This window comes from Diadema antillarum, unplaced genomic scaffold, assembly GCF_040938485.1.
Source record: "Diadema antillarum isolate AM-2024a unplaced genomic scaffold, OU_Dant_1.0 seq00001459_RagTag, whole genome shotgun sequence".
Lineage (NCBI taxonomy): Eukaryota > Metazoa > Echinodermata > Echinoidea > Diadematoida > Diadematidae > Diadema > Diadema antillarum.
This window is the reverse complement of record NW_027272204.1, coordinates 925,413-946,652: the sequence shown is the minus strand read 5'-3', so window position 1 is coordinate 946,652 and position 21,240 is coordinate 925,413. Positions and strand designations below refer to the sequence as shown.

The window sequence follows — 21,240 nt, the reverse complement described above, 5'->3', positions numbered from 1 at the left end:
CTCGGGAGTAAGCTTGAAGGTGCGATTGTTGAATTTGAAAAGGATTGAACTGCGAAGTGTTTACATGCTTTGCAAGGACCGCAGAACGGGGGGGGGGGGGGAGGGGGAGGGGTGGGCGCTGAGGACTGCATCCCCCCACACACACACACGCACACACACACACTTTTAGCTCTTAAGAAAAAAAGGAAAAAGTATATAAAAATATATCATTTTAAAAGAGGCACAGCAAAATCCTCGAATATCTCAGAGGGTTTCCTCCCTTCCTTTCCCGTCGAAGCGGGGGGGGGGGGGGGGGGGGGGGGAGGGGGGAGGAGAGGGGACTGTGAGGCATGTACCATTGACACTTAAAGGGCCCCTGAACTCCAAATGCATGTTGACTTGTGTTGATTTATGATGCCCTCAACATCACTTTTGCGGTGAAACGAATATCTAGAAACATTCCATATATTTTTAACGATTTTTCTTCTATTTTTCTTCAGATTACTTGGAAACGCCCGCAAAAAAAAAAACCAAAAAAAAATCACCTCAAAATCACCTCAAAATCACCAAAATGAACTTATCTGTCAGTCATTGCTAAAGTACTGAAATGTTTAGCAATATATAGATGATGACTGGCGGGGGAGGGAACATGCAAAAGTCACCATCTGTATGGGTTAGTCAAATTAGTGAAAATATGATCGTTGAATAGTTTGATATCGTTTGTCATTAATTTTGTTACGTGAAAATGTTTTCCCATGGGCGAACATTACAAACATGTCCTGCCCATGTGCGAACATAACCAATGTGCCTCCATCACGTGACTGTGTGAAGCCAATCACTAACCTGTATTTGACTAACCCATTCAATGTAGGACATTGGAATGCACCTTCCCCTCGACTCAGCATAACTTGCATGTTTTTGTGATATTAATGTGACTAACAAAAGACATGGCGAGGGAACATGCAAGTTATGCCGAGAAGAGGGGAAGGTGCACTCCAATGTCTTTTGTTAAACATATCAGTACTTTAGCAATGATTGACAGATGAGGTCATCTGAGGAATACTGGTTTGGAAGATTTTTTCGTGAGCGTTCCCAAGTAATCTGAAGAAAATAGAAGAAAAAAAATCGTTGAAAATATATGGAATGTTTCTAGATACTCGTTTCACCGCAAAAGTGATGTTGAGGGCATCATAAATCAACACAAATCAACATGCATTTGGATTTCAGGGGCCCTTTAAACAGATGCCATTATCAGCACATTACCTCCGGACCTCACCGTGTCAAACTTCAGAAAAAAAAAATCACGATTATAATACAATGTGATTTAGGGTTTACCCCTTTTGTATCACCCGTCAGCCATGCCTGTTGCGAGTGTATTCATGTGCAAAATCACTCTTGCGCCTGGAGGCAATGGGTAGTAGCATGGTAGTAGAGACTATAATCTAGTAATATGGTTACATTATTTCGTGTAATGCACAAAAAAAGGTTAAATATTCAGATATCATAAGAGCTATATACTATATAAATGGACATACATTGTCACTTACAAATCATGAATAAAAGATACAAAAGCAAACTGTAGGAGATTCTCAAAGAGTGGTTCAGGGCATGTAGTGTGTTGTCAACAAAAACAGAAGTTTGTGCTCGTGAATTATCATTGTTATTATTATCATTATTGTTGTTGTTGTTAGTAGTAGTTGTTGTTGTTGTTAGTAGTAGTAGTAGTATAGTAGTAGTAGTAGTAGTAGTAGTAGTAGTTGTTGTTGTTGTTAGTAGTAGTAGTAGTAGTCATTATTATTTATGTTGCTATCATATTATTGTCATTATTATCATCATAATCATTATCATTCACACCATAATAATCTGTTTAGATATATTTTCCCGGCCAATTTCGTAAAGTTATCATCCATTTTCTCTCTATCAGCATTCAAATTCGTGCCTTTGAAGTAGTGGATCCTAGCGACATGTTAGTCAAACGATTTCATGTGTAATGCTTTCAAGTTATGGTTACGAAGTTCAGATTCGGATGTGAGTATCAAAGTTCATGTTTGGTCATGAATTTTAAAAGATGAGCACTCAAAGTAGTGCGATTCGCGGGATACGCACTTCAGAGCACACTCAATTTAGTTTTTGGACCATTGATTTTCACAACTGAGCATCAATTTCATAATGCACATACACAATCATGAGCAAGTCAGAGTGGTTTTGTCCATTTAATTATTTTGTAAAGCGTGTTTGCGTTTTAGGATTATTTCAAGAAAGAGATCAGGAGGCCAAGATCTCTCGTTTTCTACTCTTGTTACTGTTTAGACTAAAGAATATGCCGCGTGTAAAATGAAAACGTGACAGCCGTATGCAAATGAAGAGTTTTATCGCAAAATGAGTTAAGCGCCATTTTTAAACATTTGAAGTCCATCATTAGATAGAGCAAAATTAACCATTTCTAGTAATACCTCACTTGTAACATAACAAGGAATGTTCTAGAAGTTATGATTTAAAATATCCAGTATTTTCTTAATCATTTTCTTTGTTTTTTAGCAGATTTAATCAAAAATATCTCAACTTAACAAGAATGGATTTAGCTCGTTTTGCGATAAAACTCCGCTAAATACTTAGTACTGTTTGCTTCTCTTCACAAGATGGCTCCCTATAATTGGAAACCGGTTTACCTTATTCCAGAGAGTGAATAATCAAGTATTTTTCTTCCCAAGAGGAGGCAAGCGAAGGGGAGAGAAGACTATTTTTCTCTCCAAAAGCCTCAAGACGGTGTTATCGTCTCCGAGTAGACTGTTGTAGGGTAACAGTTCTTTGTTCCGAAGATTCGTAAATCCGTAAACAAAATGAATAAATAAATGTCGCAATTCGAAGATTTGTTGGGACGCAACTTCTTTTTATTTTTGAATTAACTAACCGAAGTCCTATAGTTGGCTCACTAAGAGTTTCATATGAACCCCGCATGAAAGATTTGACGTTCTTTATAAGTATGAAGGGACAATTAATGATTATAAGGCTCCGGCAGTCTAAAGTAAGTCTCATGCAAGTAAGCTTCATCTTGAATGACAGTTCAGCCAGATTAATTTGAAGAAGAGTTTCGCCGCTAAAAATGGGCTTAGCGCCATTTCTAGATAATATTCTAAAACAAATCCATCACCAGATAGAGCGGAATATCTCCTTTCCTGGGATACCTCACTTGTAACATAAGGAATATGTATTTGAAGTTATGACTAAAAGTATGTATTTTTTTTATATACGTTGTTTATTTAGCAAAGTTAATCGAAAGTAGCTCAACTTTACAAGAATGGAGTGATCTGGTTTTGTGACTTACTCTTCTTTCTTTATTTCTTTTCACTGAGCAGCTGCGTTTATCTCAGTGCTGCTGTCATTCAGAACAATGCCTTGGTTTACGTTAATAGTTGTATATCTCTGGTCGCAAAATATCCCCCTGTAGTTTCGCAATTTCATTAAAAAAACAGTGAATCTTGAATTACAACTCAACGGTATCATTTCAATCACTTCCTGTGCGATCAACTTTATATCAAACAATTTCCCATGGAATATGAATGAAGAATGGATTTTTTTCCAACTATGAGCATTGTCACAAGGATAGTAAGTTGACTATCTTTCTTTCTTTCTTTCTTGTACCCCCTCCCTTTCAGTCAGCCTCACACACACCCAGAAACCCACATCTAAAGACTATAGGGTAACGTATTATAGGTACACAATTACTGTTACAAACCTATAGACATGCATGCCTGCATCGTAGAGTGAATCCCTAAAGCCCCTTTTACACTTTCACGGACCGCATCACGGATGACCACGGATCGTCAATCCGGGATCATCCGTACTGTTTCCGGCATGACCGTGTTGACTCCGTGAAGTCATCCGGCATTATCCTTGATCATCCGGAATGTCCGCGGAAAAAAAAATTAAGCTTGCTTAATTTTTCATCCCGGACATCACGGATGAAAATCAATACGAACTCTTTCTTGTTGGCACCGTCTACTCCGTGTTGCTTCCGTATTCCTTCCTTGAAGGCACCGGCTATTCCGTGTTGCCTCCGCACTCATTCCGGGACAACCCGTGAAGACATCGGGACGTCCGTATTAGCATCTGCTCCATCCGGGATGAAAAATTCGTGTATTTTGCCAGTACAAGCTCATGAAGTCCATTAAATTTGCTCACATCTCCCTCCATCAGTACAGCCAGCAACCCCTCATACTCTCTTCGTATAATGGTCGCCTGAAAAGCTTCAGTGACCCACACACATTTCCTTCACAATGTGTTCCTTCACAATTTTTTTTTTTTAATATGCGTGTTTTGTTTTGTTTTGCTTTGTTTTGCTTCGTTTATGTTATGATGTTCCCGCAAAATGAGAGTTTGCAATAAAGAGATTTGCCTGACGTCGACAAGCCGAGGCATACGTGGGCTGCTGTAGATTTTCTGATGTGCTTGTTATTAGCTCTGGAGGCTTGTCGCCCTAGAATGATAAAGTATCAAAAGCAAAAGTAAATGTCATCTTTCAACATTTTAGGGATATGTAAAGACCGCGAAGGGACCCAGTTGCATCCGTGCTCTTCCTTGATATGGCCTTGTTAGCTCCGTATCGTTTCCGCTGTGGTCCGCGTTCGTTCCTTGTCTGTCCGTGTAGGCACCGTACTTGTCCGTGTAGCCTCCGTACTTGTCCGTGTAGACATCCAGTCGGCATCGTATTCACACCGGCATTGAGAGGAAAATCGATATTTTGTATGCCGGAACACCACGGATGACGATCCGTGGTCATCCGTGAAGCAATCCGTGAAAGTGTAAAAGGGGCTTAAGTCAAGCATAGCTATCTATGCGCCGATGATCCATGCATGATGTAAAGATCCAGCTGACGTATACGGAGACAAAGGCCACCAGTTTAGTTCTTTAGTTTCACAGTGTCCTTTAATGCTTCACTTGACATTTTGTCGTCATTCAGATACGAAGACTGATAATTTTCTATGCAGGTACAATTTAATTGTTTCGAGGTGCCGCAATTCGATGTGCCACAAATTATACTTTTGGGTTTGAGCCATCGGTCTCGCCAGGGCAGGCAAGCCAGATCACGAGGCATGCATGTATAGCGTCTGACGTTGTTCCGGATGAAACCACGCGGGTCACAGAATGTTGCGTTCAGTTGTTGTTGTTGTTGTTTGTTTGATTGAACTTATAACTTTAAAGTTTCATGAACCATGATTCTTTTCACTGCCACACACTATGACACACGATGGTAATGCATGGAATATGATAGAAAAAACAAATACACACACAGACGTGAATACTCAATCCGTTTTTGTCTGTTTAAAACAATGAATTTCTGAATTGGCGTCGCGCTCAACGTAGTTAAAAATAGTACTCATGTCATGTAAGGCTGGAGTTGAATAGAATCGAAGAATTGAATATCGTAAAACGGATACAAAGAAAGATAAGAGTCTACAGAAAGGAAGTAAATAATTAGAGTATAGGTCTACATGTAAAATACTGAGAAAAAAAGCAACCAAAAACCAACAGGTAACATTGAAGGTGATCAAGGAAAGCACTGTTTCGGTTCATTCCGGAGATTCGGAAATGCACAAGTTTCGCTGATCACCATCAATCACTCAAATAAAAACAGTGCAGGTAAAGCTCATGATACCTTTGACAAGAAGTGTAAGAAATTTCAAAGTTTTCACATTTTTGCCCACAAGTCAGTGATGTTAGTCGCAATCATATGCCCAATTATACATTGTACTTATAAACGCAATTATTTACATTTGCAATCATATCGCATAATCATATGTAATTATACGCCATCATGAAAAATATGCAATCGTAAGTGGCAGAGGTAATGTCACCTGTACAGTATAAACTTGTGAACTGGACACAGATCAGTCTCATCGAAAAGTATCGCACGTGGTCTTACAGTAACCTATAGCAACGATGGGTTTTTTTGAGAGAAAGAGGTTGCTGTCGCTATAATATGTTGACCAAATTCCACAGTTTCAATAGACAATTCAGTATGCAAACCAAATGGAAAGGTGGGATGTGATGACATCATTAAATTATAAACTTTGTTGCATGTATTTTGGTGAAAGAGAAGACATTATGACTGCCGATTCTTCCTTGTAATTCTTTGTCGTCTGAATGTGTTGAAACTTCTACTAGTCTGTTCGTCTGATTTCGCTTATATTTAAAAATCAGCTTGGACATTAGGTGGAATTGAATTTTCAGTCACATAACATTTACATCTTACTACTTGTATTATGCTGCAATTGCGCTGTTTCCGCAGCAAAGACATATTCAGCTGTGTGGTTGGTAGAGTCGCTTCCCAGCATCGTAGAACGTTAATGCCTTCAAATTCTGTGCATGTTTTGTTCACAAGAGTCCAAGTTACATTGGTCCAAGTTAAATAGCGGTCCAAGTCAAAGTGACATAGTGGTCCAAGTCAAAGTGACACAATTATGGTTCAAGTCAAAGTGACATAATGGTCCAAGTCAAAGTGACTAATGTCCAAGTCAAAGTGACATAATGTCCAAGTCAAAGTGACATATTCATGTCAAAGTAACATATTCATGAATTGTATCATAGAAATTATCTATTAGAGAAAATGATCATGATGATTATGATTTAATGATCGCGTGAGACTGAGCGCAGGCTGACGATTCTATAGTACCATCATCTTGGAGTAGTTCGCCTCGGAAGCTTGCGCAAATTGTGCGTCCTAAACGCAATGTCACCTGTTATGATCACTTTTCCATTGCCAAATGCACTTTAAAGGCAATATTTACCATTGAAACAAAAATCGAGCTTTAGTGCTTCAAAAATGGTTCTAAAATGTGAGGGATAGAAATAACCAGTGTAAAAAATTGGAATCAGTATTATTGATGTTAAGTATTGTAAAATTGTTTGATACAAAATGTGAACAAAAGTTTAATGATAATACTGTTTAATGAAAATACCGTTATCTCCTTACATAACAGGCTTTATTGCAAAATATTTACATGGTGGGATGTTTTCTGATACAGCTGACCTACACATTTGCATCAAATGTGATATTTTGAACATTTTTAAAATTACTACTCCCAATCTTTAACAGTACCTTCAATCAAGGACGCAAATGATAATATCTTCTTGCTTCAAAATCACCAACTAGATCAGAGAATGACATTGGCATGAGTTTTTACGGTATGAAGAATCCCCTTAATTCTGTGAGGAATACTGCTGTGATTAGAAAAATGATTTGCCATTAAACTCTGTCAGGATAAATTCCTCACCCTCCCCCCCCCCCCATTCATTTCGAACTTTCCTCTAAATACAATTTGCGTGCCAGTCAATCGAAACATATAGCGCGTTGAGGTTTCCGCAGCTTCCTTCTCATTATCATTCTGCTATCCATAACTTCCTCAATTACTATTGTCGCGTGCGTTTCATTTTCAGTCTCATTGTCACTGAAACTTCAAGGAATTGTATACTTTTGGTAGAGACCTAAATTCAGGTCTCTAACATTCTTGGGTGATATATAATAAGTAACTTCTTATGAAATGTGAAAGAACATGTTTTGTAATTCCAAGAGGAATTTAACGTTTATTTGATAGAAATTGGTTTTGAAATGGCTGAGATACCGAGAACGGAGCTATTTTTATAAAAGGTGGGACCTACCTTTTATTACGATTACTTTGTTTCACTTTGTTTTTGGATGTCTCAGCCATTCCAAAACCGGTTTTCATCCAATAAACTTTGAAATCCTCTCAGAATAGTATCCTCTGTACTATTTCACAAATGGTTTTTTATTTCTGGCAAAATGTTAAAAGCCGAATCCTGATCACCACCACTAATACTATAAAATCCCCTTAAACCCGTTAGTGTGGAGGTGGATCACGCGCGAATGTTTGTTTATTACAGGGAACGTTTTCCCCGCATAGTGCATGTGCACCCTGGATCCCAATTATACTGGCAAAAGTTTTACTTTGACAAAAACATGAGCACGTGAACACCCTGACTTTCATACAAAAAAAAAAAGATAACTTGGCTGTGGAATATGTTTCATGAAATGCTATGTATATAAATATTTCTCGCAGTTGAGTATGTATTAATATCATTATTTGGCTTTCTCCTCCCCTTTCTTCGACGCAGAAAGCCAACTCGTGATGCGAACCCCGGAGAAGAGGAGCACAGTAAACCTTATAAGGAAAGCTGACCCCTATGTATTCATACCGATCTTACTGTAAATCCATCGCATGGAGTGGAGTGAACAGGACGAGATGAAGAGTTTCGACGTTAACAAGTTCCGTCATTCATCTGATCTCTTTCTCCCCGGTTGGAAGTCTATGAGGTCTTCGTTTCGATAACAACTTGTATGCGATACACATCTGCGCATCTGCGTTCGGTGTTTCGGATCGAGAGAGAACAACATGTCCTGCAACAGGTGGCTCCTCGAGGCTCTCACGTCGCTACTGGTGTTGACTTTCGGGACCAGTACGTGGGTAGCCCTCGGCGGCATATGGGTAGAACTGCCTCTCTTGACTAACCTCGGCTTTCCTGAAGGATACAAAACCGGCTCCTACGTCATCGTCATCACACAAGCAGCGGCGATAGGTCCGCTGATATTCGTGGGCCTGCAGTACTTGACACCCAGGCACTGTCGTCTCGAAATCCACACAATTTACGTCATTCTTGCTCTTGGAGCCACCGCGAGTTTTCTTCTCATCTTCTTCTGGGACGCTACTTCTTTTTGGCCTTTGGATCACTCAGATCACTCCACCGCTTTCTTGGTGTTGACATTTTTTATGTCTTTGGTGGATAGTACCTCGAATCTCACTTTCATACCGTTCGTATCATGGCTGAAATCGAAATATCTTAATTGGTACTTCATTGGCGAGGGACTGAGTTCTGTAATCCCCAGCTTCGTTGTTCTGATTCAAGGGTCTGGGGGATACGGCAACTGCGAAGCCAACTTCACTTACATCAACGCCACATTCTACCCTCAAACCAACACGACTGTCGTTGAAAACTGCACACAGTGGGTAGTGGGCGGCGATCGAAACGAGCGCTTTTCACCGCAAATATACTTCACCTTTATATTTATACTCTTCGCACTAAGCACATTGTCTTTTTGCCTACTGCGCTGGCTCCCTTTCCTTCGGAGCCAGTATGATGAAACTGATGACTCAAACACGAGGTTGGAATCAGCTGAGTCACAAAACGGGCAGTGCTGTTGTTACTGCAGTTTTTGTAACCATGACAACGCAAGCGATGATGATGATGAAGAAGAGGCCCCGTTACTTACGCCAAGGTCTGAGGAGCATGACTCCGCTATTAATGACGAAGATCTTCAGAACGGAGGTCAGGATATCAACTCGGGGACCGCTCTTCCTAACGGAAATCAGACATACAACTCGTTGGATCCTGCTTCTGATCTCCACCCAGCACTACTTGATGGGAATATAGTGGATGGATCCCGCGAAACCTCTGTTGATCACATCGACGTAGATCGGGAATGCAGTTCGTCGGCTGGTGATACACAACCCACTGATTCCGGTGCTACGACTCCGTGTTGCTCAGCTGGCTATGTGTTTCTCTTCATCGTCTTAACGTTGATAAGTGCGGCTACGTACGGCGTTCTGCCTTCTATCCAAAGCTACTCAGCAGGAGCATACGGGGCGGACATCTACCTCCTTGTTACAACCTGTGCAGAGATCAGTGTGCCTGTGGGATACCTTTTGGTGACCATCCGTCCAACCACGAACTACCTGGTAGTTGCTCTGACCTCGGCTGGTGGACTTGCGGCTGGCGCCTATTGTATGGTGACCGCTTCGCTCAGCCCTACACCTCCTTTCCAGGATCATCCTCTAGGAAAAGGGCTAATAGTGAGTTACTTTTAGGGTATAGACGATCGAGTAGTCCAAGCCACACCTTTGAAGGGCTTTATCAGTCACACCCATCTTCACCCAGAATGAAACGCAGAGAAAATCCCACATTTTGAATTTTCTTATACCCTCATTATGCATAGTGTTCCTTGATTATGTTCCTCCAGCATTTACAACTCAACGACCACGGGGATAGTAATATCTCACCTCCCTTATCCCTATACGTCCCGGTAGCTATCGATTAATAAGCAGTGATCGTCATGTATATCTTTCCCGATCAGAGTTTGCTGTCTAATCGTTAATCAGTATTTGACAGCACCATCGTAAAACATAATTAGAATACACTGGACAAATAGTCGACGTACAGGTCATTGCCTTCCATTCAAGAATCACTGTAAAGAGAAACAACAACAACAACAACAACAAAAATGCTGATAATACATGACCCCTTCAATAATCTTTATGGCTTGTACAAGAAAGGATGCACAGGTAGCGTGGCGCGTCGCGTTGACTTGAACCCCTGTACCATAATATAAGTCCAATGCTCCCCGTCTTGCCGAAAGGTTGCATTGATAACGCGCCGAGGTCGTTAAGCTCCCAAATGGCGTTTATTGAGGTGGAGGGCGTGCATATTTGAGTATGTTCTCTTGTCGTATCACGTAGGTCCTTTGGTTCTTTGTGTTTTTTGTGTGACAAGTAATGTTTGTATGTATGAGTGCGCCTGTGTGTGTATAATGATAATGAAATGTTCGTGTTTTTCTATGTTTGACCTCCCATAGATACTTTGTGTGAATTTTACAGTTAAACTGATGGCATAGTTTTGGTTGACATCCCACACTCTAAAAAATGTGGGGTTAAAAGTGACCCCGAACGGGGTTGAAAATGACCCCGCATACTTGGTCAACTATGCACTAACCCCGTGAGGGGTCACTTTAACCCCGCATTGCGGGGTCACCCAAAATGACCCGGCAGCGGGGTTAAAATCTAACCCCGACGGGGTTAGAATTCAACCCCGTCGCGGGGTCATTTCTGGATGACCCCGCATGATTGCGGGGTCATTTAAAAAATAACCCCGCATGACTTGCGGGGTCATTAATCCGACCTTTTATGGGAAGCCAAAAATGACGAATTATTTTCACAAATGTCAAATTTTCACATCAAATTTGATAAACAGATTTACATGAAGCTTATTTGTTTTTTCTACCCAGAGCAAAATGTAAAGTACATATCAACATGATACGGCATTCCATGATCATTGAAAAGAAAGAAAAGAAAACGAAAGCGTACATTTAGAGTCTAGCAAGCAGTCTTGAAGAATCATCGATCACTGGCGTAATTTGTATGCTTTGTAGTGATCAATACCAAAATATAAGAATCAGCTCTGCAATGATTCCCTCCTGCTTATGCAGATTTTGGAGAAAGTGGGCGTGTGTCAAAAGATGTTATGATTCTAGATATGACTTGTAATTGTAGATAATGATTATGAATAGATAAGTACATCAGTTTTCCTGGGATTAGAATAACGATTTTAACTTAGTGTAAAATGTAAAAATAATTTCAGTTTTATACAACTAACACAAAAGCACACAAATCACTGCAAAGTATTCGTTTCTCTCCCAATTTATTTAGCACTACAATTCTATCAGAAGAAATTCAACATTTGATCGTGATCATTTCATTTTATTCTTTGTTACAAGCATGCGTTTGTTTACAGTTGGATTTAAAAAATAAAGCTAACCAATTTACAATTGGACGAAAATCAAAGCAAACCGTTCAATAATAGGGTTCTATAGTGCCCGGGGCCAGAGTTGTCTATTTCTATAGCGAGAGACCGCCGATGTGTGATAAAACTAGAGAGTTAGTCTGAAAGTCTGCTAGTCCTTAGACTTTGATTCGAGAATGATAGAGCCAGGACGTCCAATACTAAGTAACTGAAACTCACTTACGTGATTAGGAGAGTTAAGCTGCGTCTGCGATAGGTTTAAAAAGTACATAGATGAGAAGATGATCCGTTCGATATAGCCTACATTTATAGAAACTTTGATTTATTCCATATTCCAAGTTGGTGGCGTTGATCAGAAGGATGATGGCCTGGAAAGGTGCCACGATGTCAGTGAATTCGTTCCAGCTTGGCTCAGTGAAGAGCTCGATCGGCGGCTAGACTAGATTTACATGTTCCTGATTTCCCTGGGCCTACCTGTTTACGACGACGATGATGACAAGATGTGTCCAGCCCTACCTCGACGATGACCTACATGTAATTTAAATTTCAGGCGCAAAGACAAACATCTCAGCAAAGTTCGATCTCGCGACGAAGAAACACCTACAAGAGCACGATGATTAAAATACACCTTCTGTTGCAACAAATCTAGAAGTAGAACTCTCTTTACTTTAGTTGAAGCTGACGATGTCGATGTCGATAAACAGTAACCGTGCTTGAAGTGGAAAACCGGCGGCGGCTCCAACTATACAGTAGCTTCCGTATCTGTACACTTTCGTCTGAAATGAGAACAGTGTATGGTTTACGTAGGTGTAGGATTCAAAATCAGAATAGGAGCCCAATAGTTCCGTAAAAACAAAGTTGAGTTATCTGCACGTTGTAGTAGAGCGGTTAAACCCTCAAAATCATGAGAATTGTGCAAAATTTGACTAAAGTATGAAACGTTCACCAGTGTTAGTACATACCATAAGATTCATTTTAAGATCAGGAGGTAAGTCTGATTTGACCTCTGATGACCTCCAGAGGTCAATGAACTTTAAATATCAGAATATTGATGTTTGGAGGCATTTGTGAATGATAGGCTTAGATCTTGGTTACGCTGCACTAAATATGCATTTGTACTACAAATCTTCTGATTCCACAGGGTATTGACAGGTTTTGTACCTTTGACCTCTGATGACCTTTAGAGGTCAATGACCTCAAAATACCATAATATTGATCTGTGATGTTATTAGTTAATGATAAACATGGTTAAGATGTGCAAAACAAGCATATCTGTTTTGCAATGAAACTGTCTTCATATTCCAAAGAGCAAAGACAGGTTTCTAACTCTGACCTCTGGTGACCTTTTAGAGGTCAATGACCTCAAAATATCATAATATTGATCTGTAGTGTCATTAGTTAATGATAAACATGGTTAAGATGTACAAAACAAGCATACCTGTTTAACAAGAAATTGTCTTTACATTCCAAAGAGCACAGATACGGCTCTACCTTTGACCTCTGGTGATCTTTAGAGGATGTACAGAACAAACACAATTGTAGCCCAGATGGCTACTAGCACATGTTTATAATAAAGAATAAAATAGAATAGAATAGAATAGGATAGAGAGTAAAAGAAAACAGAACACTGCGGTCGTTTTCCTAGACACCCTGTGAGGTCAATATATGCTCAGTCTTTTCTCCTTCTTGGAGTTTACGAAACCGTTTATCTTCCTTCCAGCTATTTCCTTTCTTTTTTTTTTTCTTTTCTTTTTTTGGTCAAAACCACCTCTTCCAAGAAAATTCTATGGTCATAGGAATTTATGAGTTCGATGTTGGCTACTTTCCGCGCTAGTGGTCAGCACTCTCCATCCAAAAGCCCCGCGCCAAATTACGGGGAATGACGTGATGACATGTTTTTGCCCTCTGATCCCCAAACATAAATGACCCTCTGAGCTGGAAGGTGGCCCTCCTGCCAGAATTTATCCCTCTATTTTAGCATTTATTGTTTAGTGGAGTGGGTCAAACAGGAACTCCATAGACAAATTCAGGGGTAATGACCCAGAACAGCGATGACGTTGGTTGCCATAGCCTAAGGACACTAATATTCATTTGGTTTATCATTTTGATATCCAAGAAACAATAAAGTCTTTACCAGTGGTTACAGAGAACAAGTGAATGAAGAAACTAAAAGAGAGTGGGTGAGTTAATCAGAATTAGAGATGAATCATAGAAAATTGAGTTTTCACAGAAACGAATAGGAGGAGCAAATTGAACATTTGACCAGTTAGGAATTAATTTCTAGTGAACGCCACACCCCATTATAAGATTGAGCCAATGAAATGCTTTAGGGAAAGGAAGTTTGTTAGTAAATTAGTTATAAAAAAACATGTCTCAGCCGAGAAATAAGTTAGAGTGGCAAGCACAGTGGGAGCAGCTTCACACTATGTAGTGAAGCAAAGGCTGCAGAGTATTTTGGAATTTTGAGGAACTTTGAGAATAGTTGGAGATCACAGAGATTAAGTCAGAAGTTCTCCTTTCTTGATACATCATGCCCCCCCCCCCTCCAAGTCAACCAAGTAATCTTTATCGACGTTGAATGCACCATCGACCTACGCTGTGAATGTGATGAGGATCTGACTGTCATGACTGAACCGGCGAGCAACAGGACATTAGGAAAAACTATGAGTCACGATAAGACAAAACTTTGGTTTACGCCAATTTGGAGTGCAATTACAAACTCCAAATAGTCAACTGGTGTCATCGGAGATGTTGAAGCGCCCTGTCAGACTGATACAAAGTGGAGAGTGATGGTGACGAAGAGAATACTGACAACGTGACGGCAGACCGCTCAACGGACGGCCCAGTCACATTGACGAGATCGACAATGACATGCAGACGAGGACCACATTCGTCGACCGAGAGTAATCATTTAAGAGGAATGACTTTAATTTACGTTTGAAAACATTTCAAGAGATGTAGTATGGTCTGATATGTTAAGGGGAAAATCATTCTACTGTTTGCAGTCTTGTGAACATACTTGTATCTTTAGCGAAAACTGTTCGAGTACGTGGACAGTGATAAGTAGGCCCCTATAAATCACTCTGTCGAGTAAATTATATATGAACCAAATGGCTTCTTTGAACATGTATTGTGTTGAAAAGTTCTTGGTAATTCTTTTCCAGGCAAAATTTGTACATGACAATTCCGATGTTAAAAGCTTGTGATGGGAAATGTAAACAGTATGTGCGAATGCTTCTGTGTTTCCTGCTAAACTTGTTTGTTAGTGGGGAAAAGAAAAGAAAAGAGAAGAGAAGTCTCGCTCTACCACGTCTACATACCACAACGCCTACGGATATCTTTGTTTCACATTGTTTGTGGGGAAAAGAAAAGAAAAAAGAAGTCAAGCTTCATGAGAGATGTTCAGATCCCGCTAGACACCACAACGCCTACGGATGTCTAGGCTGAAGGTGGGTTTGAATGTCTTATAGGGCCGATAGAGCACCAACAGTAAGTGCAGATTAATTGGCACGCTATCTTTTGAAGAGAAACAATACTTTGTTTCACACAAGATGAAAAAGCAGAAAAACAACTGATAATCATCCGCTCATGTAAAATCAAGCAGAAGTTTTTCAAAACATTTCAAGAGGCATCTTGGTGAGTTACAGTCTGTTAAACATGCCAATATACTGTGAAAAACAAATTGAAGGCCTCGCATTTTCCGACATCACAAAAACTTTGATCAACACGTTCCATATATACTCGTGATGGAGAAGGAAAATAATAAACAACAACATTGCAAGATTAATGCATTTCTTCCAAGACAACAGACAGGAACTGATTCCACGTAAAATAATAAACGTGTATTTTGATTTTTTCCATGCATTTTTCCCATATCATTACACACAATCATTACACACGTATACTTGATATGGTGTTCAGCTCACTGTGTGCAGACTGAGCACGACCCGATAATTCAGAACCTCTGCCTGACAAAGGATTGTAGCCTATCCCGCGAGTCAAAAAGAAGCTTTCTTATCATCTCGTGCACCCTGTACTCTATGTGCAATGCACTCATCATAGAGACAAGCTTGCCTTCACCCAAACTGTTTAGATATTGTCATTGGAAGATTCTGATGATCGCATACAGTGGCTGTGCACCTATAAGAACGCTGGTCTGACCTCAGGATGTCTATCCAGTTTAGTCGTGGAGGAGATTTGTGTGCCGATCTGTGCAATGTACGTAGGCTCAATCGCGTGCTTCACTGAAGACGCAGATGCTAGCTGCCCTGTCTTGAAAGAGATCGAGGGTATAGATCTAGACCAATTTCAGCAGGTTACACTAAATCATCACTTGCTGGCAGAGAGTCTTAACCGGATCATGCAGGTGATATTACCCGCTGCCAGCGTACCCTGATTCACACATTGGATGCAAACCGGATGGCGGCCATTAGTGGAAACAACCAATATTTGGGCATGGGGTCACGAGATATGCTTGAGTAGGGTCTAACATTAGGCCCTACCATTGTATTAATGATATTACGGTTTCATACTCTTATAGAGTCTTAATAGCCTGGAATTACCAACGTTGCAAAAATGATAATGTAGACAGGGGGTCTATGCATTATACGCCAGTTAATGTGAATGAACGACATAGAAAGAGATATAAGAGGAAAATAGTACCGATAATTGCTTTTCTAAACACATAGTAGTCATTAAAAAACCGAAAGATTCGCTCCAGGCTTACCTTTCGCTTTGCACTTCTTATCACACATCCTCGAGGCCTCATCCCCATGGCCCGCCCAAAGCTGTCCGTGCCCGGCGCCCCATCTACCCGGCCGGCCAAATACATGAGGGGCCTCGACGCGCATCGCGCAGTTGATGTACTGTAGGCCGGCTGTGCGTGCAGCACACATACATTATGTATCACCGCGCGCTGCATATAGAATTCCATGACTAACGCGAAATTAAATAGTCCCAAGAAAAATCATAATTTTGACATATTGCTTCTCTGAATTACTGAATGAAATTTATTTTGTACTTTTTATTATCTTGTTACTTTCTAATTGCAATTAGATTCGCAAGCATTGTGACCCTGTTTATTAATATCCGAATATTCGACCAGAGAATTTGCGGGGTCGCAATAACCCCGTCTTTTCTGGTCACCAGTGAATCGATCGAAAATTTATCAGACGAAACAACCCCGAAAGGGGTCAAATTATTTTGACCCCGCAAAATCCAACCCCGCAATTTTTAGAGTGCATTTATATTAAAGAGTATACAATTTCAAGAGGAATGCAAAGTTCATTTGATGAAAATCGGCTTTGATATGGCTGAGATATCAAAAAAAAAGTGGAACAAAATGGTCGTAATAAAAGGTGGATCCTACTTTTAATTAGGACCTCTTTGTTCTTGGATATTGTATTCGCCATTTCGAAACCAATTTATATGAATTATACTTTTAATTCCTCTTAGAATCGGATGCTCTTTCCCATTTCATAAGAGGTTTCCCATTATGTCACAAAAAGCTGGAAACTTGAAGCCCCATATCAACCAAAACTGTGAAGTGTGAAAAGAAATTTATTAGTGTGTTCAAGCAACTCAAACTAAATCGTAATAATGAATAATTTACTAAATGGATTATCTTTTCTCCTTCTGCATGCTTCTTCCTCTTTCTCCTATACCTATTATTCATTTTTCTTCTCGTTCTTGTTCCTCATGTTCTATTTTCTTCTTTTCTCCCCTCTTCTAGTTCTCCTTTTCTTCCTTCATTTTCTTCTCTTCTTGTAAAGTAATTATTATTATCATTATTACTATCATTATTATTATTGCTCTAATTAACAAGAAAAAGTATTTGAAAGCAGGCACGCCTTTCGGCATACCCAGTGTGTGTGTGTGGGGGGGGGGGGTGGGTCTTAATACAGACGAATACTGGGATTTAAGTCAACGCCACGCGACGCTACATACCCACCTTTTCAGAACAAACTCTTATAATCCTCATTGTTGGTGCGCTATCCACGCGACAAGGACTTGATTCCTTCACCCGGAACGCAAGTCCTTCCCTCTCCTTATTCTTCTTCTTTTTTTTTTACATCATTTCTAGCGTGACAAAGCGTACAGCCTATTCATACTATACGTGTATTGATAGGTATTTTGTAGTACCATTGTAAAAAATCAGTGGTATTTATTGTAGTAGTGAAACGGTCAACGTATGCGTCGTTGCCCTCTGCTGAAAACCCGAGTAAAGAGATTAAGGAAAAGATGCTTACTTTTAGGACTTCGATAGTTTAAGACGCTTTGTACCTCATCAATGGCATGCACGCGAAGAATTCAAAATGTTGGGCAAAACCCAACTCCTGCTTTTAGCCCAGTATGGGCTATCCAACCATCCTCTCAGACGGAAAAATAAAAGCAAGCAAACTCCTGTTCATCTTTATGGAGGAATATCAGAATTTTGATATAGGCTTCATAACTTTGTAACGTTATTCATGAGTCACTGGAAGCGTTTTCATTAAACCACGAAACTTAAACTTAAAGAAATTAGACCCAAAGAATGAGTTGCTTCAACGTCGGATGTGATACGCTAACATCTTTAGTTGTCATAAAACTCCGATCTAACATTGATATCAAGTGGTATATTGTATTTCAGCTGTTCTAACTAAACTTACAAGTTCCGGAAAGTTTTCACTTGTTATAAGCCACCAAACCTCCAGAAAAAAAAACAACAACAACTTTAGTCTGGCTTGACGGGCCATAATTATACGTGTTCATCTAGTGCCGTTTTACTTTTCATGTTAGACAAGATTAAAAAATAACTTTCCAGAAGTTTAATGTTCGATCAAAAACAAGAGAGCCCTTCCAGAGAAAAAAACAAAAACAAAAACAAAACAATTCTGTCTCATAGAACCGAGTACAGGAACATTATGTCAATAACAAATGCATCTCCAAACTTTGAATTGCTCTGATATTAGGTATTCGTGCGGCCTGAATGGGACTTACTAAACGGCGCCAATGCGGTCAATTGCCTTTGACGTCATCTCAGAGCTGCTTTTCGTTTATTGTGTGCTCGAAATAGAGCTTTCTTTTATTCCAATTTAGTAAAATAGGCTGCCATTTTCGTACCTATACGACATAGCAAAAACATAATGTTGTCTGACATGTTCTGATTCATATACACTAATGAAGTCAGTCTTCCTTTCGTAATTTTGGTTAAGAAGAGCAATGTCATATCATTCAGGTGACGGTCCAGAATATAGATTTTAGGCAAATGGGATTTAGGTCTATACTTAATTGTATCTAAAGAGGAGCAACGTTTTCACTTATTGTTTCCCTGCAGACTTTAGAGACACTTGCCTGGTAAGTCTTTATTGTCTATGGAACTCATTATATACCCTCTAGACCAGATTGGTATGTCCCAGAAATTTCATATCAGATATAATAGGAAAATCTGAGATTACTATGAATGATTCTTATGAAGCCGTGTTATCTAAAACGATATTTCATCGATCCATTTTCATGCTTTATCCATCTGTATAAGATCCTGGCCTGGATCTTGCAAGGACTCTTCTTTTCGTACTGTCGGGCCACCGTGGGCTGGATACTACGGGGCGAGGAGGACAGCCGCAAGCTCCTGATGTGGTTCGGTGGCTGTACTACGATAGGGACTATGCTCGGCGCCTTTATCATGTTCCCGCTGGTGAGCGTTCTGGGTTTCTTCACGGATTTCGACCCGGACCCTTGCAAAGATCTGCCCACATGCGTCGTACAAGAATTAGTCATCGGAGTATAGTCGAGCCTATACAATTGAGACGGACTGGAAACCCGACTTTAAAGGACAAGTTCACCTTCATAAACATAAGGATTGAGAGAATGCAACAATATTGATAGAACACATCAGTGAAAGTTTGAGGAAAATTGGACAATCGATGCAAAAGTTATGAATTTTTTAAATTTTTGTGTTGGAACCGCTGGATGAGGAGACTACTACAGCTTGTGAGTCATATGTGTACAACAGTATAAAGAAAATGTAAAAGAAAATTCAACATATTTTCACTTTTTCGCATAATAAAAGAGCACTTGACTTGCCTGTTTCTAAAGGCAGGGGAATAATATTACCCATAACATTTGTTGGTAACGAGTCAGGGGAATGTGTACTTTTTTCAAAAGATGGAATTTTGTGAAATTCTCTTTATATTTTCCATATACTGTTGTACGCATGTGACATCTAAGTTATTCATACACTGCAGTAGTCTTCTCATCCAGCGGTTACTGCACAAAAACTTCAAAAATTCATAACTTTTGAACGGATTATCTGATTTTCCTCAAACTTTCAATGATGTGTTCTACTAATATTGCTACATTCTCTCAATCCTTATGTTTATGAAGGTGAACTTGTCCTTTAAGACATCAAGCAGTACAGAATGCAGCGGCACGTTTACTCACTGGGCTGAGCTGGAAATGTGGTCACATCACTTCTGTCCTGGCTGAGCTGCATTGGCCTGCCATCAAGAACAGAATTGATTTCAACATCCTACTGCTCACTTTTAAGGCAATTCATGGTCCCCAGGCCCCAGGATACCTGTCTTCCCTAATCGAGCGGCGTCAGCCTGGTCCTGGCCTTCGTTCATCTGGCCTTACTCTCCATATGCCCATGACGCATCTCAAGGGATGTGGAGACCGGGCATTTTCCTCTATCGCTCCTCGCCTATAGAACTCCCTCCCATCTTTTCTCCGTGAAATTGGTTACCTGTATCACTTGAAAAAGAAAGACTCGCATATTTCACCGGGCATTCAATTGCTAACTTAGAGGAGTTTCTGCCTTGTAATGTTTCTACAAGAGATATGTATGGCGCTATAATGCTGTGGATCATTATCCTGAAAACCGAAAAGAGCATGGGCGTTTTTGTAGACCTTAATACGAATTATCTCTATATTGTGAAAAACAGTCCTTTTGTTTCTGATTCACCAAGATTTGTTCTTTTTTTTTTGGGGGGGGGGGGACTGGATTGATATTTTACTTGCACTCTTCATGATGATGAACCTCAATGACGAATTCTCCTTTAGGAATACATGTAATTCAGAAGAGGGGGAAACATCAACTTACATACCCGTGAAAAATTAACGAAAGTAGGCAATGATTTATGAAATGGAAAATGTGCTCTTATATCTTTCTCCAAGTTTTTTTTTTCTCAGAACTTTAGTTCAAAGTTTCATTGGCATTGTTGCATTAATGCGTATAATCATATCGATCTTCTTCTCATAAATCATGCGATTTATGCGAGGATATATCCCGATGTTGATTAACAGATTGACAAAATGTAGGTTTTCGTTTTACGAAAGAGAAATTGATCAGCTATAATTGACGTAGGAATAGGAATTAAACTGATTAAATTCAGTTGCTTAGTTAATTAATTCAAAATGACCCCAAATGACGTGCAGTGAGCATTAAAAACATAATACATAATGTATAGAAAAATTGGTGTCTGTTCTCTAGAGTCTAAGTAGATCTAATCAAATCGAAATACATGTATGAAGATTATAAATACATCCGTGTACTGAGTGACATAGTCGTGCATTGCAAACCTATTCTACTGGTGCAGTCTTACAGACAGAAAACCTCCTACATCCCAGGGGCGGATCTAGCTTTTTTCCAAGGGGGGGGGGGGGTTTGAGGGGCTGAGCTGGGTATTGCGA

General features: G+C 39.9%; 1 protein-coding gene across 1 annotated transcript; it reads left to right on the top strand.

Annotated features, from left to right (window-relative positions):
- The first annotated feature begins 8,390 nt into the window (after positions 1 to 8,390).
- LOC139709698 (riboflavin transporter 2-like) lies at positions 8,391 to 19,336 on the top strand. Its single transcript, XM_071621654.1, has 2 exons — positions 8,391 to 9,845; positions 19,085 to 19,336. Exons 1-2 carry the CDS (start codon positions 8,391 to 8,393, stop codon positions 19,334 to 19,336), a joined length of 1,707 nt encoding a protein of 568 aa, XP_071477755.1.
- Positions 19,337 to 21,240: the final 1,904 nt, after the last annotated feature.

Coding starts and splice junctions, on each gene's coding strand:
- LOC139709698 (XM_071621654.1), top strand. CDS start 8,391: ATGTCCTGCAACAGGTGGCTCCTCGAGGCTCTCACGTCGCTACTGGTG. Junction 9,846..19,084: donor CTCTAGGAAAAGGGCTAATA/GTGAGTTACTTT, acceptor CATCTGTATAAG/ATCCTGGCCTGGATCTTGCA.